The sequence below is a fragment of the Canis lupus genome, chromosome 23, assembly GCF_003254725.2.
Source record: "Canis lupus dingo isolate Sandy chromosome 23, ASM325472v2, whole genome shotgun sequence".
NCBI classification, from domain to species: Eukaryota; Metazoa; Chordata; class Mammalia; order Carnivora; family Canidae; genus Canis; species Canis lupus.
Window position 1 is genome coordinate 39,269,005 of NC_064265.1, and position 20,925 is coordinate 39,289,929.

The following is a 20,925-nucleotide window of genomic DNA, read 5'->3' on the forward strand; positions in this document are numbered from 1 at the left end:
AATGAGATATTGTACTTTCATATTAAGTCTTTGAATCTACGGTGTATGTTACACTAATAGCCCTTCAATTTGGAGTAGCCACATTTCAAGTAGCCATATGTGGTTTGTAGCCATCATATCGGACAGAGCAATTTTTGAGCAAGCCCTATCTGAAGTTACCTAAATCAGGACAACCATTTTCTTGGAAAAAATAGGACAAGTCTATGAAGTAAGAATTATTTTCTAGTTTTAAATACTGGACTAATACTTCTGGAGTTCAAAATAGCACAGCTGTATTTGAGTCTCAATGCAGCTGCATCATATAAAATGAAGACACTTTAATCCAAATAGGAAACAGAGAAATTGATGAAGTGAGAAAATGCACAGCCCAAATGTGCTTGAATGAGTGGCTTCCTGCAGACCTTGAAAGAAATCTCAGCCCTGTAAATACCAGGATGGGTTTCTGGCATCTTCTGAATGATTAATACTTAATGTAATGTGCTGAGTTTTTCCTTTTCCTAAAGGAAGCTCCTATTTTGAACATCTTCCAAACTAAAAAACAGCAACAACAACCCCCCCCCCCAAAAAAAACACAACAAAAAACTCCCACACTATTATAACTGCTTTTGCAGCTCTACAATCTATGGCTTGGTGCTCTAGAAAATTTTAAACCAATGACCAACTGGTAAACATGGGGAAAAAATATTGGCTGCATGGCCAGACACAAAGAAAGACATGTATTTGTGTTTTAGTTGAACGTATCCTTTTTGGAGGACAGAAACCAGCACTGCCACTCAGTTGGAAGTTCAGCCATGTGCATGAGTTCTACCCTCATCTTGAGTCACTGTCCCTCCTGGGGTCATGAGACTCCAAATCTCTAAGAATGATCTGGAATACTAAGTGCTTCACATTCTATTTGAGAAAAGATCCCCTTTCAAGCTTCACACTTTACTCCAGCAGTTTCTTTCACAAATGTATTAATTTATTAATTTAATATGTATTTATTAAGAATCTGTTGTTCTAGATACTAAAAATATAAGAGTGAAAAGTGGGGGAAAACAAAAAAAACTTCTTCATAGGGGACAAAAAATAAGGAAATAAATAGTAGATCAATAGTGATTAGTGCTGTACAAGAATGTAAGGCAAGGAAAAGGGATGGGCTGCATCACGATTTTAGTGTGACTGTGTAGCAGAGGAGACAGGGTACAATTTTTGATAGGATGGTTAGGGAAGGTCTCTGAGGTAACATTTGGGCAAATACCTGAAGAAGGCAAGGAGGGAGAAACAACAAATGCAAATGTGCTGAGGCAGCAACATTATTGATGTGTTGGGTACACCAGGACTCCCAAATGTCTTTGTACACCTTAAGGACCTCTCAATCTCACCTAGCCCATATATAAAGGGACATTTCAGACTTATCAATAAAAATCCACTATCTTGGGTAGTCAAATTTACCAAACTGGGAGCCAAGTCAATGATGAAAGAGACAGGAGGATAGTATAAGGTCAGAGGGTTCCCTTACGGGCTTTAATCATTTGTAAATTGAAGAATATTAACCAAAGCAACATTTCTAGTTGTTGCCATATTGTTTGTCTTTTCTTTTTTCTTGAGCAGACTCATTGACTAAGCCGTCTAAGTACTTCTCTCCTCTCCTAATCCTGCCATTTACCATACATGATCTCTTTGGGGGCTCTGCCTTTAATCATCCACTTTCTGTTAAGTGCTGTTGCTGACCTTTACATCATCAGTAGGATCTTTGTCAGTGAGGACAAGAGGAAATTAAATCAATTAAATAATAGTCAAATCATCCTAACTGGAGGTAAACTGAAAATTGGCTGAGGAGAGTCAAACATGCAAGAAGAATTAGGTTTAAGTCTAAATATGTGTCTATAAACGAAAAATATGAATAGTTAATAACACCTAGCTAAGATTTAGCTAAGGCTAAATGAGAAAGAATTAATTTAAAGAAGGCCAAGAAAAGTCAGACCTGGGGAGCACAGGTTTTCTTTCATAAATTAGTGAGTCACAATAATTTAGACAATAAATGAATAATTGTGGGGTAAGATTAACTAGGTGTTTTAAGGCTGTTGAAGATCTTAAATTGCAGAGTAGGTTCAGCGTGTTTTAATATAACAATTAGCTCCCAGTAAAAGAAGAAAGCTTTTTCCTGTTCACATGTGGGTCTCTACTACATAAGATCTTCTCTAACATTTGCTGAATCAGTGTTGGAACCCAAGAATGCCTGAGTGGAGGGGCTTTGGGTTGATTTTTAACGTACTTTAAAACAAAAGCTTGTTTTAAAATGAAAACCAAGCTTATAGAAATAAGAAACAGGGAATGTTACAGCTGGAAAGGGCTCTAGTCAAAACTTTTCATTTTACAGATGAAAAGTCAGTTTCTTCATCTGTAAAATGAAAGGGTTGGGAGAAATGAGATCAAATATCTTCCACTTCCAAGAACGCATAAAATCTAGAAAGGCTAAATGGTGCCCAAAGTTGCACAGATTGTCTGTGCCAGACTTAGAAAGTAGATTTGGTTCCCAGGATTCTCTTCATGGCTATGAGTCAATTCTGTTTTTTTGTTGTTGTTGTTGTTGTTTTGTTTGTTTTTTTAAGTTTAGTCAGCCCAATTGTTTGACACAATGCAGATAAATACCCATCTTACCAAGTTGGATTTATTTTTCTATTTCAATCAATTTTCCTGTGTCATGTAAACATAACCTCAGGGATATCACCAGCCACAGAAGAATTAAAGCTTTAACAAAATACAATTGTGCTTGGAGCTGACTGAATCACTCAGTAGGATTCAACAAACTTGGCCTTTGGCACTAGGATGGAGAAACTCTGGATACAATGCTTTTTAACATGCAGATTTGTGCAAAGGTGACATGAAATGGGACCTGACCATTAAAAGCAAAATGTCAATATATGGGCAGAAAAGACTAACCCTACATAACTAGAAATCACTAATAGGTTGAAAATATCTCATTTTGAGTTCATGCTTCCCACCACTACCATGGAACTTCTACATTTCCCTGGAGCTGTGAGAGTGTAGCATGAGATCTTCCAGCAATGACCTGGGAGTTGAGTCATCTCTAACCCTAAGATGGAGCAGTCTGTACCTCTACATGACTCTGGGGCTCTGGTCCTCTAATCTACACCGTGAGTTCTTAATCTGAGACCTACTTTTATTTCTTTTTTTTCCTACTTTTATTTCATCTTCTTCCAGGAAATGAGTCAACATCATGCATTAAAAGATTATTTTTCCTTTTTCATAGCATAAACCAAAAAAACAGATAAAAACACTTGGAAAAATATTTATAACTTCTATTATAGACAAAAGGTTAATATCTCTAATATGTTAAAGTCCTCTAAAACTTGAAAAATAAAAATTAACAACCCTACTAGAGCAAATCCATCTTATAAATGGTTCATTTTCAGAAAAAAATAAAAGCACATGTCTCTTAAACGTATGAACACATATTTAACCTTACTCATAATAAGAGAAGTATTAAGTCAAACCAGATGGAGACATAAATCCTCACCAACTATATAAGTAAAAATCCAAAACTGTGATAGAATTCTGCATTGGAAAAGCTGTAAAGAATAGGTATATGTTGCTGGTATAAATGCAAAATCACACAAACTTTATGGAGAAGAATTCGGCATCTAGGAAAATTACAAATGCATTTACCTCCTAATTTGTTTCTATAAATCTATCCCAGTTCTAAAACACTGTAAAAATGTGGAAAGGTATTTATTTTAGTGTTAATAGTTGCAACGCCATTCATAATTGCAAAGGACAAGAAGAAAAGTAAATGTCTGTCAACAGATAACTGGTTGAATAATCCATGGAGTACAAAGGAGTTCTAAAAAACAAGGAGAGAGAGAGCTTTACATATTGCTATGGACTATTCTCTAAAATATTGTTAAAGAAGAATCAAGTGAGGAAACGTGTACGGTAGCATTTAGGAGAGTATGTTTATGTTTGTGTATTGACTTAGATTAAAAGTAGAAGTTTTAAGTAGAAGTTTTTTAAGAAAAACCAACCAAAATGGTTGGAAAGTTAGGGTAGAGGGGACAGGGATAGAAGCTCAATGTCTCTTATTTGGTTCTTGATTTTCATTTTGGACTTCTGTAGCTATTTAATTCTAAAATAAAAGTTAAAAACAAAATGAAACAAATGAACATTATTGTATATTCACAATATACAATCCACAGAGGAATTATTTCAAGAGCTCTTAGAACAGTAATTTTTAACTGTTCATCCCAGTTAGATATATCCAAAGGTTAAAAAGAACCACAATGAAATCTTAAGCGTTTTCAATAATCATATTTTTAAATAATAATATGCATATTATAATTTTGAAAATATTTATTTTAAGGAAATAAGAAATTATATATGTGATAGGAAGAAGAAAAGTAGGCAGAAGAAAAAATAAAATAAAAATTTAAGGCATTTAAGTAAAATTTCTGTAATCTTAAATTTGAGCTGAAAATATTAATATACATTTTTGATATTATTTCTCCTTTAAAACAAATAAAAATATCTAGAAACAATGACCAATCCAGTACCAATGAAAACCCCTAATTCCCAAATTTTGGTCTCCAAATAAATTTCCTTCTTATAAAGAACTAAGGCTTCTGGGAGAAATGACTGGTTCTAAGTAAGGGTGCAGGAAACACACAAATTAAAGTTGGAACATCTAGTCTTACCCAACGACAAAAAAGCTATGAAAGACCCATGGGGTCATGACAAAAGGAAATAGAAGAAACCTGAAGAAGTTCTCTGTTATCATGTTGGAGTATTCTGAACATCAAAAAGAATAATGACAGCAGTAGATAGAAACATGTCAGCCATGTTAAAATCCATGTATTGAAATAATACTTTAAAAAAGAAAAATATCCTTGATCATATGTGGAGGATGCCAAGGAAACAACTCATTATTTTGAAAATTGGTAAATAAAGGGAAAGAATCAATCATTTATCCTGCTTTTTTGTTCAAATGACATTATGGGGTACTTAAATAGTTATTTATACGAGAGCACTGGCCAATAAATATAAACATCAGCTAGAATTAGCATACTACTAGCTTGTAACCCTTAATTAATACTGGGCTAACTAAGCAGTAGCCATTAATACATACTAAAATCATTAGCTAAAATGGAGAATTCTAAAAGGTAATGCTTCCCTTTTAAATTCTAGAATCCAATTCGGTAAATCTGGAGTTGAGCCTGGGACTCTGCATTTACAACAAGCAAACACATGGTGCCAATACCACTGGTCAGAGGCTATCCAAGAAAGACAAAACAGCCCCTGACATTTGGGGGCTGACCTAGTATTATTATCTGAACCTTGGCGTTCTGCATACACAGATAATTTCACAGAACAGTATCAGACAAGGTCACTCTGTGACTATGATAGATCAAGACAAAAACGAGTATCTGGGTGGCTCAGTTGGTTAAGCATCTGACTTTTGATTTTGGCTCAGGTCATGATCTCAGGGTCGTGGGATCAAGCCCCACATTGGGCTCCACACTTAGTCGGGAGTCTGCTTGAGAGTTTCTCTCTCTCTCCTTCTGCCTTCTCCCCGAGCTCTTTCTCTTTCTCTGTCAAATAAATAAATCTCAAAAAAAAAAAAACAAAAAAAAAAAACCAGAGAGACAAAGGGGTGCCTAGGTGGCTAAGTCAGTTAAGTGTCTGTCTCCCTTCAGCTCAGGTTATGATCCCAGGCTCCACAGGGAGCCTGCTTCTCCCTCTCCCTCTGCCTGCCTCTCCCCCCTGCTTGTGTTCTCTCTCTCTCTCTCTATCTCTCTGTCTCTGTCTCTGTTGCTCTCTCTCTGTCAAATAAATTAAAAAAATATATATTTTTTAAAAAGACAAAAACAAGACTACTGCATAATATGTTTCAACAGAAATAATGAACGTTGTCCAAACCACAAAATTGACCAAATATCCCCCTATTCTGGCTATTTTAAGAGTTCACTACTTCTTTACCAATTTTAACTTTAGGCTCAATCCAGTCTTCCCTCATTCTGCATAAGACTTAATAAAATGCCCAATCACTGCCACTTCCTGATAGCATCTTTTCCAGAGCAAAGCTCCAATTCCTTAAACCTTCCCTAAAATCATCAAACATAAGCCCAAGCCTATAATAAGTCCTTTCTAACACCCTCTGAAAGGTCCCAGTATTTCCTCTGGGGTTCATTTTCTCTCATCATAACATGTAATAAACACATCTTGTTTAGCTACAGGTGTGTTCTGGTGGTTTTTGTTGGAGAAACTAAAATAGTGTGATGAGTCAGGTTGACAGCTAAGTCACTAATCACTATGTGATGTTTTGCTATAGAAACTCATGGCGCCATCTATAAAGTAATTTTTCCCAAAAAGAACATGAATCTCCTTAAATCTCTAGATTTAACCATCAGTTTTACAAGAAATATATGGTATAGAGGAACATCTTAAGGAGCCATATTCAGTTCAACCATGAAACAAACTGCCTATTTTTCCCCAAATAACTGACAAAAATAGAAGACGGAGGAGGAACATATAAATTAAAAGAGACTCAATAATCATATTAATCAATTGTAAAATGTAACCTTATTTGCCCCCATTTGTACAAACTATTACACAAACTAATAATGATAATGATAAAAAAGACAATTGGGATATTTGAACAGATAATAGCTCTTTGGTAATATTAAAGAATAATTATAAGTATTTTTAGGTTTCATAATGTCAGTGCTCATTTTTCAAAATATTTACAAATAAAATGATATACTGTTTGAGATTTACTTTAATCCAGTCATGATAAAAGGAGTGTAGGGGGGTATAGACAAAAAAATTGGCCATATTTGGTAATTGCTGAAGGGTATATGACAATTCTTTTTATTATTCCCCTTACTCTTCATGTGTTTGAAAATTTCCATAGTAAACAATCTTTTCGAAAGTATTGTTTTACCATTTAATTCAATAGATCACTTTTGAAAGAAGACGTTGGAGAAAAAACTAAGACATTCAGCTCAAAACAGCTATACATCCTAGAAAAATAAGCTATAATGAATTTTAAATTCTGAAATTCCCACTACTGAAATTGCTTTCAGATCCATTTTTTGAAAGCCATTAGAATATTCACCTATTTCTTTCCTTTCCTTTTTTAGTCACTAATCTATGTGTCAATTGCAAGTGAAGAGAAATAAGGAATTATTATGATGTGGACACAGATGATAGTCTTTAGAGAAACATTTAATTTAAATGTTTGATTCTTAAATAAAAAAAAAAATACTATCTGAGCAATTACCTGGATCTGTAGCAGACATCAGTGAACCAAAAAACAAGCAGTCAGTGAAATGGAAGTCTCCATTTTTCAACTGGCCAGCATATACCATAGCTTTCACAAAGCCATACATAATTAACCTGTTAAAGAGAAAAATAAGATCCTCAAACATCAAGTTGAATCTTGTGCAAACCCATGCTATCATAGCTAACATCCTAATGTGTTTCCTGAATAAGCATCATGCATAAATTACCACCACTCTGCCGATTCATGGCCATGCTGGCTCTCAGTACATTATCTAAACTCTTGACGATGAAAGACACTTTTACCAAATATTCCAACTCAATCATCTAGCAAAAAGTAACAGAACATTTTATAGAATATTTCAATGATTATAAATAAATCTCAAGCATATAAAATAATCTGTCAAATATGTCATAGCAAATTATGTCCACAAATAGAGCAGCCAGGTTAGCATCTGTTAATGGGTTGCTTTTCAGGTTTTATTGTTTTGTGTGGTTGCATGCCTGAAAAGTGTTCAAATTTCAAGTCTGTCATTCCGATGAGAAAGATATTGGTCACACACAGCACACCCAGCCAACCAGTTACTTTACAATATATACTACTGCTAGTGTCAAGACACTGCCACATTGGGTACAGAATCACTGGCAGGTTAGAGCCCTATAACTTCAATACACTGTTGAAAATGAATCCTGAAAGGTTTATGTTTTAATCTTGCAAGGATAGCTATTCTTTTCATGAGATTATAAGCTTACCAAGCTCACATCATGGAACACCATTTGTCTGTCTTGGTCATTATTTGCCACCCTATAGCTTTTAAATTGTATTTATTTAACGGACTGATTTTTGTCAAAATCCTAGTAGAGGATATACAGAGATTTCTGAACAGGACCAAAGTAAAATCACTGTAAGTGACTCTAAGAGTCCTTAGAAATTGTAGATCCTCAGATCAATAGATGGTTGTTTAAATATTTACATGCTTTGAAAGTTAACTTCTTAAAAAATGTTCTAAGGTTGTGAGCATGGCTAAAAAGGGTAGAAAAGAGATATTAGAAATTATAATGTTAATGAGAATGCAGATGTTTCAGATTCTGTTAAAAACTTTTTCTCCATGAGAAAATATTTTGGAGACATCTGCATTTAATCTAGGTTCTACAACTCACCAGCTATATGGTTTTAGGATGTTAATAACATTTTCTGAGCCTCAATATCCTTACTAATGAAATAGTGATAATAATAATAACCCATAGAATTATTTTAAGGATTTCCTGAGATAATATACATTTGGTTTCTGGCACAGAGTACAGTCTCAATGAGGTTATTATTATTGCTAATAATATTTATCAAAATAGGTAATATTTACTTACTTTTTATATTTCTTCACAAACTTTAATGGATTTAATCCACACATTAATCCTATGAGGAAGGTACTATTTGCACTTTACAGATTGGAAAACTGAACACAATGTCATCAGGTAACTTGTTCAAGATTACACAGTTATTAAGTTGCAAAATCCAGATTTGAACTGTGGAGAACTGGCTCCTGAGCCCAGTTAAATACCATGTGGTATTTAACTACCACATAATATTGCCTAGATGAACAGTTATATATTTTACATTATATATTATCCCATATAATATAATCACCACTATCCTGTTAGGTGGTTGTCCTGGGTTGTACAAAGGCACAACAATGGAGTATCCTTAAGAACTTGGAAATAATACAAGCCTCTGAGTTATAATTATTAAGACATAGTGGGTTTGAGTAGGTGGGCAACATTACTGTGAAGAGTGTGGACTATACTGGGGAGGCTAAATCTTAATTAGGCTGAAGGTGTTAACACATCTGAGAAAGCCTACGTCACGGGACACAGCGACGGTTATTGGGAACACGCAAGTACCAGAGGCCTCAATCAGGTCATGCAGCCTCTTGATAGGTGTAGGGCAGCTTCATTCAGTTTATATGTTCATTTAATAGACATTTATTATTTAACCCCTACAATGTGTCAGGCTCCATGCTAGGTGCTTAAGATACATCAGTGAATAAAACAAAGATCCCCGCTCTTAGGAAGCATACATTTTAGCAAATAGCAATAAAAATTATCTTCTGGTGTTAACTCAACTTCACCACAGTCCTTTCCCATTCGAGCTACATTCAAATATTGAGCATTTACAGGCTCTGGAATCAATATAAACTTTATGACCTGTGACTATATTTCTGAATTTTATACCCATTAGTTAATCTTACAGGTTGGGAACCTAGGCTCAGAATTAAAATGACTTTTCCCATATTGCACAGAAGCCATTACATTGGGTAAAATAAAAAATACATGCATATATACTACCCAGGCTTGGCAATATTATATAGAAACTAAAAGCCTCATATACTATTGATGTAAATGAAATTAAAGTCTTAATGAAAGTATTAATTTTTAAATATTCTATAGCTTATTAAATGGTTGCCTACAAATTTATGCCAAAAGTTAATCAAACATATACGAAAACATGTATATTCAGGTTACATCAGATTTCTGTTGTTTGTAAGAGTGAAAAAAGTCAAAGAAATCTAAATATCCAGTGAATAAATTACAAAACACATATAAATGGGCTCATATGCAATTGATACTGCTATATACAAGACTTTATGTTAGACACAGAAAAAGTAAATTGGTAAAGCAAATTATTAAGTGGTAAATAATTTCTAATTTTATAAAAATTGAACATACTTAGGCATACATACAAACAGGAAAAGATGAAAAGTATATAGTCTAGAAAGTTAATAATGGTTAAAGGAATTAAATGTGACAACTTTTCTTTTTTGCTTTTCTTTATTCTTCTAGTTCTTTTTAAAAAATTGATAATACTAAAACCAAATAACATACATTAGTGAATGCTATTATGTAACACAATAGACTTTTACTGTGTCACTTAATCCTCAAAATTCTGAGTTAGGGGCTATAATCATTCCTTTTTCAAATGAGAAAATTATGACTCAGGTTAAATAACTTGCCTAAGGTCACAAAAGTTAGCTGGATTTGAACCCAGGGAGCTGGATGCTAAGCCTACATCATTAACCACCAACTCTATAAAGCTTTTTAATTGCTTTGAAATCAGGAGAAACACACATGAATGTACACACACACACACACACACACACACACACCTACACACATGATTTGTTTATTTTCTTCAAATCAACTCCTGGACATAAAGTACCTATCATTCCATAGCTTACTTGAGATAATACTAAAAAAAGGAGAAAAAAAAGTCCAGTCCAGTACAAGCTCAATACTAATAACAATGGTCATCATCATTGGCAATTATAATACTCCAATGATTAGTGTGCATATACCATGTACCACACCCTCCTTTATAAATGGTAACTATTGTCATTGTTGCTACATTATTATTAATAAAAACTAGTTATAACTATATTAATTGGGAAGCTAATAAAATGAAACCATTAGCAACTACCATATTCTCATAGGGTACATTCTATTAGCACTTCACAGAAAGTGTTTCAGAAGGCTCTGGGAGGGATATGGCTTGATGGAGATAGAGAATCTGGTGAAGTCCAATGCGTGCAATGCTGTGAAGATGATAGACCTGAATAAAAAGTCCCCCAGGGGTCAGTCTGTGTTTAGTGACAGGCTGGGTTATAGGGATGGGCAGAAGCAGAACTACCTCATAAAAACCGTATTTGTTGATAACATTGATTTTAACAAATATCCACTTAGTTCTACTCTTTGAAAAGCAAAGTGCTTGTGCTATGGAGGACCTAAAAGTAGAAATCCATTACCTGCTCTCAAAAAGTAGAGTATTACAGGATGGCAATCATGTCATTGATGCTAATAGAAAGCTTTGGGTAAAAGAGAATTTGGGGAAATGCCCAATACAATACTCTACACACTCACTTTATTGAGTGTTTATGACATGAGAACTCATTTTTAAATTTCATGAGGATATTTTACACTATTAAATTTCCACACCTAAAGACTTGTGAAAAAAGTTCCATATAGTTAATAGTCTTCTTCTGTAGTGTGCCTCCCTCTTTTTTTCCCTTCCTTCCCCTGTGTTCATCTGTTTTGTTTCTTAAATTCCACATATGAGTGAAATCATATGGTATTTGTCTTTCTCTGACTTACTTCACTTAGCATAATACACTCTAGCTCCATCCACAACATTCATTGCAAATGGCAAGATATCGCTCATTTTACTGGCTGAGTAATATTCCACTGTGTGTGTGGGGGGGTGAATGGAAGGAGGTGGGTGAGAGATGGGTTAAATGTGTGATGGGTATTAAAGAGGGTATTTGTGATAAGCATTGGGTGTTATACTTAAGTTATGAATCACTAAATTCTACTCCCAAAACCTATATTACATTATATGTTAACTAACTAGAATTTAAATAAAAACTTGAAACATAGAAAAGAGAAGATAGAGGCAAACCTAGAAGACAACTCTCAGCTATAGAGAACAAACTGACGATTACCAGAGGAAAGGTGGGTGGGGTCATGGGTTACATAGATGATGGGTATAAAAGAGGGCACTTGTGATGAACAAAGGATGTTGTATTAAAGTGTTGAATCACTATATTGTACACCTGAAGCTAATATTACACTGGATATTAACTAATTACAATTTCAATAAAAACTCACAAAAAAAGAAAAAAAAGTTCCAGAAGGTTTATTTGCTTGGATGATTTTTAAGTATGCCATCTTAATCTCTATCAGTATTTTAAAGAAAAAATATCTTCTTATAAAAAAATAGTTTTAATCAAGTAATGAATAGATTTACTAAAAAGGCAAGTTTCTTTTTAATTGCTAGGGATAAGTTAAGGGAGTTGTCAGTTTGTAGATACAGCTGTGTGGACCAGTTCCCTTAACTGTTGGAAAAACCACATCCCTGCCTGTGAAATAGGCCACTATGTGAAGTTCACTCTGAAGTGGGAAAATCCCAAACCAACAGGCTCTGGAAGCAATATGAAGGTTATAATCTACATCTAGAGTTCTAATTTCTGTACCCAAACATTTTCCTTTAGATAAATATCTTTCCCTATTTATTTGTTCAGACTTTATTAATAGTATATATCTCACATTTCTTTTTTTTTTTCTGAAGCATGCATTCAAGAGCAGTACCCCACTGGAGAATTCATAAATTCTTTTTTATTTTGAGCTTTATTGAAACACAGTTGACATATAACTGTGTGTAAGGTATACAATGTCATGATATACAATGAATATATTGCAAAACGATTACCCAAAAAGTTAGATAACATACCTATCACCTCCCAGTTATAATATTTTGTGTGTGGAGAGAACTTTTAAGATCTACTCTTTTAGCAACTTTCAAATATTCAATAGAGTATTATCAACTATAGTCATCATGCTGTGCATTACATCCCCCAAACTTACTCATCTCCTAACTGGAAGTTTGTACCTTTTGATCATCTTCATTCACATCTCTCATCCTCCCTCTCTCCCCCTGGCAAACACCAATCTATTCTCTATTTCTATCAGAAAATTAATAATTTCTTAATGCTGGGCTGGATGGGGTTGGGAAGGTCTTCTAGCCAAATTCATTTATTCATTCACTCATGCATTCACTAATTTGCCCATTGACTCATTCATAAAACAAAAAACTACTCAAAGATATAATTCCTCCCAAGGGAGTTTACATTTTATTGGGGGAACCAGGTATTTAATAGCTAATTTATAATTTATTATTTTATTAATATCGTGTCTAAATCCTATGGAGAGAAGTAAAGACTGCACATGTGCACACTTCTCCAGTTGGGGAATACTAAAGGGGGATTTTTATTTTATGGAAGAGATCACAAGTTCAACTTTAGAAATGTTGAGATAAAAAAAATAAGAAATGTTGAGATTGAGCAGCTGGTGAGACTGGTATACAGATTTGGATCTCAGTAAAGGATTGGCTCAGGACACAGATTTAAGTGCAGACATAGTGTGTTGTATGTTATTTCAGCCTTAGGTACCCATGAAAGTCAGAAGAGAACATAAAGTGGAAGAGGGCTCATGATGGAGGCCTAGATCCAGCATTTGAAGATGAAGCAAAGATGATGAAGCAGTGGAGGATACCAAGGATCAGTCAGAGACGTGAATGGAAATCTAGTAGAGTAGAGTGTCACAGAAGTTAAGAGAAGAAAGTGTTTCAAGAAGAAGGGCATTGATAGAGTTGAATGTTGCCAACAGGCCATTTTATTTAATGTCATTAGGAGTGTGGGAGCTAAAGTGAGATTAGGGAGTGTTGAAAAGCCTATGAAAAATGAGGAAATTAAGACAGGCAACATACCCAACTCCTCTGAGAAGTCTGGCTATGAGGGAAGCCAACCCTGTCTCCAGAGAGAGAAGGGAGATTGAAGTGAGACTTGAGTTGATCATAAAGGTGTGAGGAAGAAGTTGTAAAGAAGCTCACATCTCATGAGAACTCATAAACAGAGGACACAAAACAGTAATTCTGCTTTGTTAAGATTACTGGCATTAGGTGGTAAATCTGACTTTGGGTGGAATGATATGAGCTTTAGATAGTCTATACAACAGTGGGCTCCTACAGGTGTCAAAGAAACGATTCTCTTCTTTTGCCATTGTTTTGTCACTTTACTTAGTCTTATGAGAAATACAAAGATAAGCCAGACATGATTTCTACCCTCAGAGAGAAGTGACAGGTCACCTACATAAGCAGAACACATGATAGAAAGTGCTATAACAGCCCTGGAAGAAGTGCAGATCAAGTGCACTAACATCACAGAAGAGAAGAAACTGTTTTATCTGGAAACTCAGGACAGGGCTTGAGAGGAAGGTGGCATATCCGCTGAACCTGAAATATACATTCAAGTAAGGAAACTGCCAGCAGTGTTGCATCAATATGTGGGATGTCCCAACTACTGATTTTTTTTTCCCTAAAATGCAAAACCTTTCCCACTGAAGGTGGCTTGTTCTTCAATCAGTACAAAATCCAATGGACAAACAAATGAAACCCTTCCTTTGGCAATCCAGGGACCCATCTCCCATCTGCCACTCATTGTAGAGATGAGGGAAAAAGGCCTTCCTAACTAAGCTGTGACTCCATTCCTGCTTTTCACTTCAGCACCCAGTCCAGGCTGCTCTGCCTCTGGGAGCCCATGAATCCTGAGACTCTGTTGTAACTGAAGCAGGTACTCAGATCTCACAATACAATATGGCCTCCTTGGCCCATTCTACTTTTCCCACCAATCTTAAGACTTTGTTTCTTCTGTTTTATTGAAGGTTGGGGTGGGTTGGGATGGGAGGGATGCCAGTGGGGGTGGGGGTGGATTAAAGAGTCATTTGGGTGGCTTGAGGGCATGTCAAAAGTATCTGCCCTTCATCTTCTCTTCTTTGAAAGGGTTGGAGGGAGACAGACTTTAGAGGAAGGGGAAAGTTGCCCTCAGTTTTAATGTCCCAAATTGAAAGAGGAAGCTGAATAGGTAATGGGTAGGAGGAAGGAGAGCAATAAGGGGAGGGTTAATTGTCAAGGGCCTAAGTGTGTGTATGTTGAGGTTAGGAAGGAAATTCTATGCTAGGATATTTGACTGCTCAAAAATTTTATTTGCAAAAGCCATCACCAGAATGACCACACTCCCATATTTGTTTGTTTGTTTGTTTTCTATCTCTGGCCTCTCTTCTTTTCTTAGCTGCCAACCACTCCATGGAAACTTGATTTTTCTCAAGCCATCTATCTGCCATTGATTTGTAGGCTCTCTGGCCCTGAGATTTTTTTTTTTAATAATAAGTTTATTTTTTATTGGTGTTCAATTTGCCAACATACAGAATAACATCCAGTGCTCATCCCGTCAAGTGGCCCTGAGATTTTAAGAAGACTGTCATAGGAATAAAAGTGAGGGAAGGAAAGAGAGAACAAACAACTGAACATTTGTTGAGTACCTTCTCTATGCCAGACCCCATGTTAATGCATTTTATATGTTTTTTCAATTTACATACACATACACACACACATACCAGTTGGGCAGTCATGATGATTCTTATTTTATAAACAAGGAAACCCAACAAGTAATAGAAGTGAAATTTAAATACATGTTTTCTACTTTTTACTATTTTTACTTTTTACTACTTTCTACTTTTTACTATTGAATGCCAAGTAGAAAATTTAAGATATCTCTGTCTTGGCTTTACAAATTTAAGAAGCCAATTACTATATTCTTTGTCCCTGATAGAATGTCTTTGACATGATATTATACTGGGAGTAACTCCTCAAGGGTTAGGAGTGGCCTAGGAGACCTTCTGTTCAGGCATTTGATTAGAGTGTAAAAGGGTCTGGAAAGCACCATGCCTTCCATGATTTGTCCTTTAAGCCAGTTCTATATCTGGCTTCCTGTGAGCCAGAAATGGCCACATTTTTCAATAAGAGAAAAGCTGCTGAGAGGAGGTTGTGATGAAATACACTGTTTTTAACCATGGCGGGGGCCTAAGGCTCTGGTCTAAACCATGGGTCCCTTGGAACAAAATTAAGCAAGTACATTTCTCAAATACTCTACTGCCCATCTGCCTCTTAACTTGCCACCTTACTGGTCCTTTCCTGGAGGCCTCACTCACCTGTGCACTTTTATGACAATTCCTGCTTCTACAGCAACTTATGCAATTGCCTCGGACAATCAATCCTCCCTTCTGTAAAGTACTTCAAGTTTCTTGGAGGAAATGGGATATAAATCCCAAGCATGAATATGGAATGGGCATAAATTGCAATGCTGACATGCACTAAGAGGTAGAGATCTACCGAAAGATGAACTAAACACAGCTAAGAGCTTAACCAAGCATCCATGTTGTGTGTCGACTCACATCCGCTATCTGAGCATGCTGGCTCATTCAGGCATGAAAGGGGATCACTTCTGAGAAGACTGAAAGGAACAATGGAAGTCAGTGCAGAATTGAGCCACACTTACTCAATGACCGCCTGCACCAGCATGCTGGGATGCCTAAATTCTCTGAGTAACTTAAATTCCTCATTTCTCTCCTACTCCCTCATTTCTACTCTACTCTCTACTTCTTTCTCCTCCTTTCAGAAAACGATGCTTAGTGCTCACTGGATACAATCACTACTTTCTTGCCTCCATCCCTCTATCAATTTGTATCCCCATTGTTCATCCTCTGATGTGGTTTACAAAGCTCTCTCCTCTATTTCATCAAAGCCTTAGATTCTAGCCATACATTCTTTGTGGGCTCATCTTACCCAACTAATTTGAAGAGAGCGTATCTGGGCTGTTCTGTCTTCTGCTCCCATCTCCGTTCTATGCACACATTACCCAGTCTTGCTAGATCCTAAGAGTTACAAAGGTGAATCAGATGTGGCTTCTGCCCTCCAGAAGCTCATAGCTTAGGAGAAAGGATAAGTCATGTGTATAAATGACTGGACTACTGTGTGAAAAACTGTAGTTTCAGGGGATCCCAGGGTGGCTCAGAGTATTTAGCACCTGCCTTCAGCCCAGGGCATGATACTGGAGTCCTGAGATCAAGTCCCACATCAGGCTCCCTGCATGGAGCCTGCTTCTCCCTCTGCCTGTGTCTCTGCCTCTTTCTCTCTGTGTGTCTCATGAATAAATATTTTTAAAAAACTGTAGTTTCAGTAAAAAAGCTAAAGGCAAAGTGATGTGGGTTTCAAAGGAGGTATGGAAAACATGGCCTGGGGGAAGAAGATATTGGAGATGAATTTTTCTTGAAAGGTAGATGGGGTCAGACCTGAGTTGTGGTAGGAGGAGGAGTAACAGGGGTAATCAGCACAGAAGAAGGTAACACAGGCTAATAAAACAAGTGGGTGGTAACACAGGAGTTATGGAAAGTGAAGGCTGGGTAACTCAGGGTGATGAATTCTTCCATTATGCATTGTTATGTAGTCTAATTCAATGGTTCTCAAATTTTGCTGCATATTAGAATCACACAGGGAGCTTTGAAAATCATGGTGCCCAGGCTACATCCCAGACCAAGTATATCAGTCTCTGTAGATGGAACCCATGCATCAGTATTTTTTAAAAGTTCTTCCATTGTTCTGAAATGTGGCCAGGACCTAGAACAAGTGTTCTAAATCACTACATCTTCTCTCTGATGCTCAAACCAATCACCTGGGGATGAGAAGATCTGGGGTAAGACCTGAGATTCTGCATATTTAACCTTGCAGGTGTACCAGTGCTGCTGGTCCCAGGCCACACGTTGAGTAAGAGACTCTAAATGAGGAAGGACCCCGTTAACTAAGCAAAATGGCTCAGCCATAGGTGAGCATTCTGGTTCTGATGGTAAACTCCGTAATGTGGCAGCACTTTGAATTCATAAATGGAGCTTGCCTGAGATGCAGTTAGGTTACAGATCCACATATGGAAAGCACCTAACACCTATAGCTTAGTGACTTGGTCTTCCAGACATAGCGCGTGAGGATTCAAGGTGCTATTACTTCTCAGCTCCAATTTGGAACTCCCTGTAGAAGAAAATAAAAATGGGTGGGGGCCAGAGAGTGAAAGGATGTCTCACCCACTACAATACAAAGTTTAACAGACCTTTGTTATGCCTGTGATCTACAGCTCCATTGAGACTTTCTTCCTAGGTACAGAGAACCTCTTTTCCCTGCCAGAGGGAAAGAACCGGATGATTATTTTGGTCTCACCTGAGGCCGGTAACTGCAATGTCCTACCAAGTTTTCAAAACCGGTGAGAGAATCTTCAAACTTTTCTTTTTAAATATTTTTAAAAATTCTAGCAGAAACTGCATGTTTGTTAAAAGCAGTTTTGCACCAGTTAAATAAAACAACAGGTTTCAGGCAGCCTGGGTGGCTCAGCAGTTTAGCACCATCTTCAGCCCAGGGTGTGATCCTGGAGTCCCCGCATCAAGTCCCATGTCAGGCTCCTGCATGGAGCATTCTTCTCCCTCTGCCTGTGTCTCTGCCTCTCTCTCTCTCTCTCTCTTTCTCGAATAAATAAATAAAATCTTTATAAAAAAACAAACAAACAGGTTTCTTTGCTTTGGGATGAGCTATATCAACTCAGAAGCTTTGATTGGCGGTACAATTGTGTATAAGTACATGTGTATGTATACACATATATACAATAATTTTTATTAAAAACAAGAAGCTTGCACAAAATATCTCAAAGTATGAAATTCATCTATACTAAAGTAGCAAGAAGGGCGCTTTGCTGCCCTTTACATGCAGGTCCTTGGCCACTACTTTTCACTGTAAAGACACATGCATGACTGTTATCCCATTTGCTCTCACTCTTCCTTGAAGTTGGATAAAATCAAGGTCCATTATTCTTTCACAGATGAAGATCTACCTCAAGGAGCTTAGAGGCCTGCCTACCACCTTATAGACTCTGCTCTGCCATTTTTCCTCAAGTATGAAACTGAAACACTGGTTGGAATCAGTTGTTTACATCAGGGGGAAAAAAACGTAAAAAATATTTAGCCCAGAATATCTATTTAAAAATATAGAAACCATGTCCATCTAGGTTAATGACTTAGTCAAAATAGTGAACCTGGCTGGTAGAAAGCCAGGATTGGAATGCCAGTTTTCTTCTAAAGAGATTTTGCAGAATTGGCAGTTTTCACAGATTCTCTGCTGCCTGGAATTTTAGCAAAGGAAATAAAATCTGTGATTTGAATATAACTTGATAATTTATTCCCAGAAAATTTCCCATCCCTTTTCAGATACCCTAAAGCACATTTATATTTTATAGTTCTATCATTTGGAATCCCAAAGCCAACTGCTGGTTGTAATAAAATGTAAATAACAAGAAAATGCAACTCTCTGGATTTTCCCTAATCAGATAAATTTTCCAGCAAGCAGAAAGCTCATAAATAATGTAGATATTTAAAACATATTTAGCTCAAATTAAGATGTTATACTATTTACTGTTTGATTGATAGTTTTAGGATTTATTATCATTATTGGTGACAAGATATAATGAACAACTTATCTTATGAGTAATGAAAATTAAATATTAATTCCTTGCTCCAATTCTTCTTTGTCAACCATGTCAATACATTTTCAAAAACTTTTTGATCAAGAATGGAAAGTTTCAAATGGCCTGTTTTGCTTATGATGCATGTAATACAACTTATTACTTGAAATTCCCTTGTAGTTGTACAGTGAACTTTTTTGGTAACACTTCAAATCACTTTTCAGAGCAGATAGACTATTCTTAAGGGCTTCTCTTTTAATAACAGAGTTTACCCACTAGTCAAATAAAGAAGAAATCAGCAAAATGCCATAAAGAACAACAACAAAATAATGAAATATTTACTACCATAAAGTAATTATTCCCTTGTATATATCCTGATCTTGAGATCACTACTCCTACAACACCACCCCAGCAACATAAGCATCTACTAAAGAAGGTTATTTGGTTTATTAAATCTTATTACTCCCAAGTATCTTTGGCATATTAACTGACTGGACTCTAGGACTAGATGTACATGGGGCCAGTCTTACCAATCTATGGAAACATTTCTGAAAATCATTAGTCATCTGGTCTATACAATGTCTGTTCTATACCTGACAATTAATATAAATTACTCTTCATCTATGCCCTTATTTTCTATCTACTAACCTGTATCCTCTTGATATATGGATTGGCTTTACACTACTGGGCATTGAACTGAAATGTAGACAGTTCTTCATGTCCCCATGTGATTTGCATTGAATAGACTTTGAATTTAACAATAAGACAGAAATTGGTAAAGTGAACTATCAGTAGATGAAGGCCAGGTAAATTGGCCAATAGTTAATGATTTCATTTCTTAACAACTCTATTCCTATGGAGAACAAACACATGCCATTATCAAGTGTGGTTTTATCTTTAAGGACACAACACATAAGGAATAAGTGTCTTCTTTATAAAAATAAAGTTCAGAGGAAGAAGAAGGAATCAGGGTTATTTAGTCAGCCACATAATAAACTGTTCATTGAATGTCTACTATATACCCAGCACCTGGTAGGGTTCTGGGCATAAAATGGAAAAAAAAAAAAAGGTATTGGGCAGCCTTTTTAGGCATGTAGAGAAAAAACAGCCTGTTAAAACCTAGCATGGCAAGTGCCTCTGTCAATTTCTAGCTCTTTAACTCTAGGTAAGTTAGCCATCTCATCATTTCCTCAGTTTCCTTGCCCATAAAGTGAGTATGATAATAGTTATCCTTTTGCGATTACTGTTGAACAATCCAAGGGGTTCCTTAGTTCTTCCAGCTATTACTTTTGGTGGGAAACACAAAAGGCCATTTAGCATTAATATCTCTCTCAGAGAACCAGCGAATTGAGAAAGGCTCAGATTCAGAGCTTTCAAGAGAAGATTTTAATAAGTTGTTTTCAGTATTGAAACACATATTTTCATTTAATTTCACTATGGAAAGTTGATGCAACGTCATTAGAAAGAGATTACCCTTTAAGTGATTCTTCATACATGATCTAGTGTCCTTGGCATGGCACACATCAAAGCGACCACCTTCATGGCAACTATGGTTAATGACACTGTACTGGATATTTGAAAATTGCCAAGAGAGTAGATATTAAAATTCTCATAACAAGAAAAAAATTGATAACCACGTAAGGTGATGAATGTTAAGTGGACTTACTGTGGTAATAATTTTACAATATAGGCAAATATCAAAGCATTA

At 36.1% G+C, this 20,925-nt stretch overlaps 1 protein-coding gene across 11 annotated transcripts in view; it reads right to left on the bottom strand.

The window, feature by feature from the left end:
* Window positions 1-20,925, bottom strand: part of SLC9A9 (solute carrier family 9 member A9) — a 654,466-nt gene that overhangs the window by 391,177 nt on the left and 242,364 nt on the right. For all 11 annotated transcript variants that reach the window (XM_049100054.1, XM_049100056.1, XM_049100057.1 and 8 more), the window contains one exon: window positions 7,280-7,395. In XM_049100054.1, coding sequence (XP_048956011.1) covers window positions 7,280-7,395 — 116 coding nt within the window. The remainder of the gene's footprint in view (window positions 1-7,279; window positions 7,396-20,925) is intronic.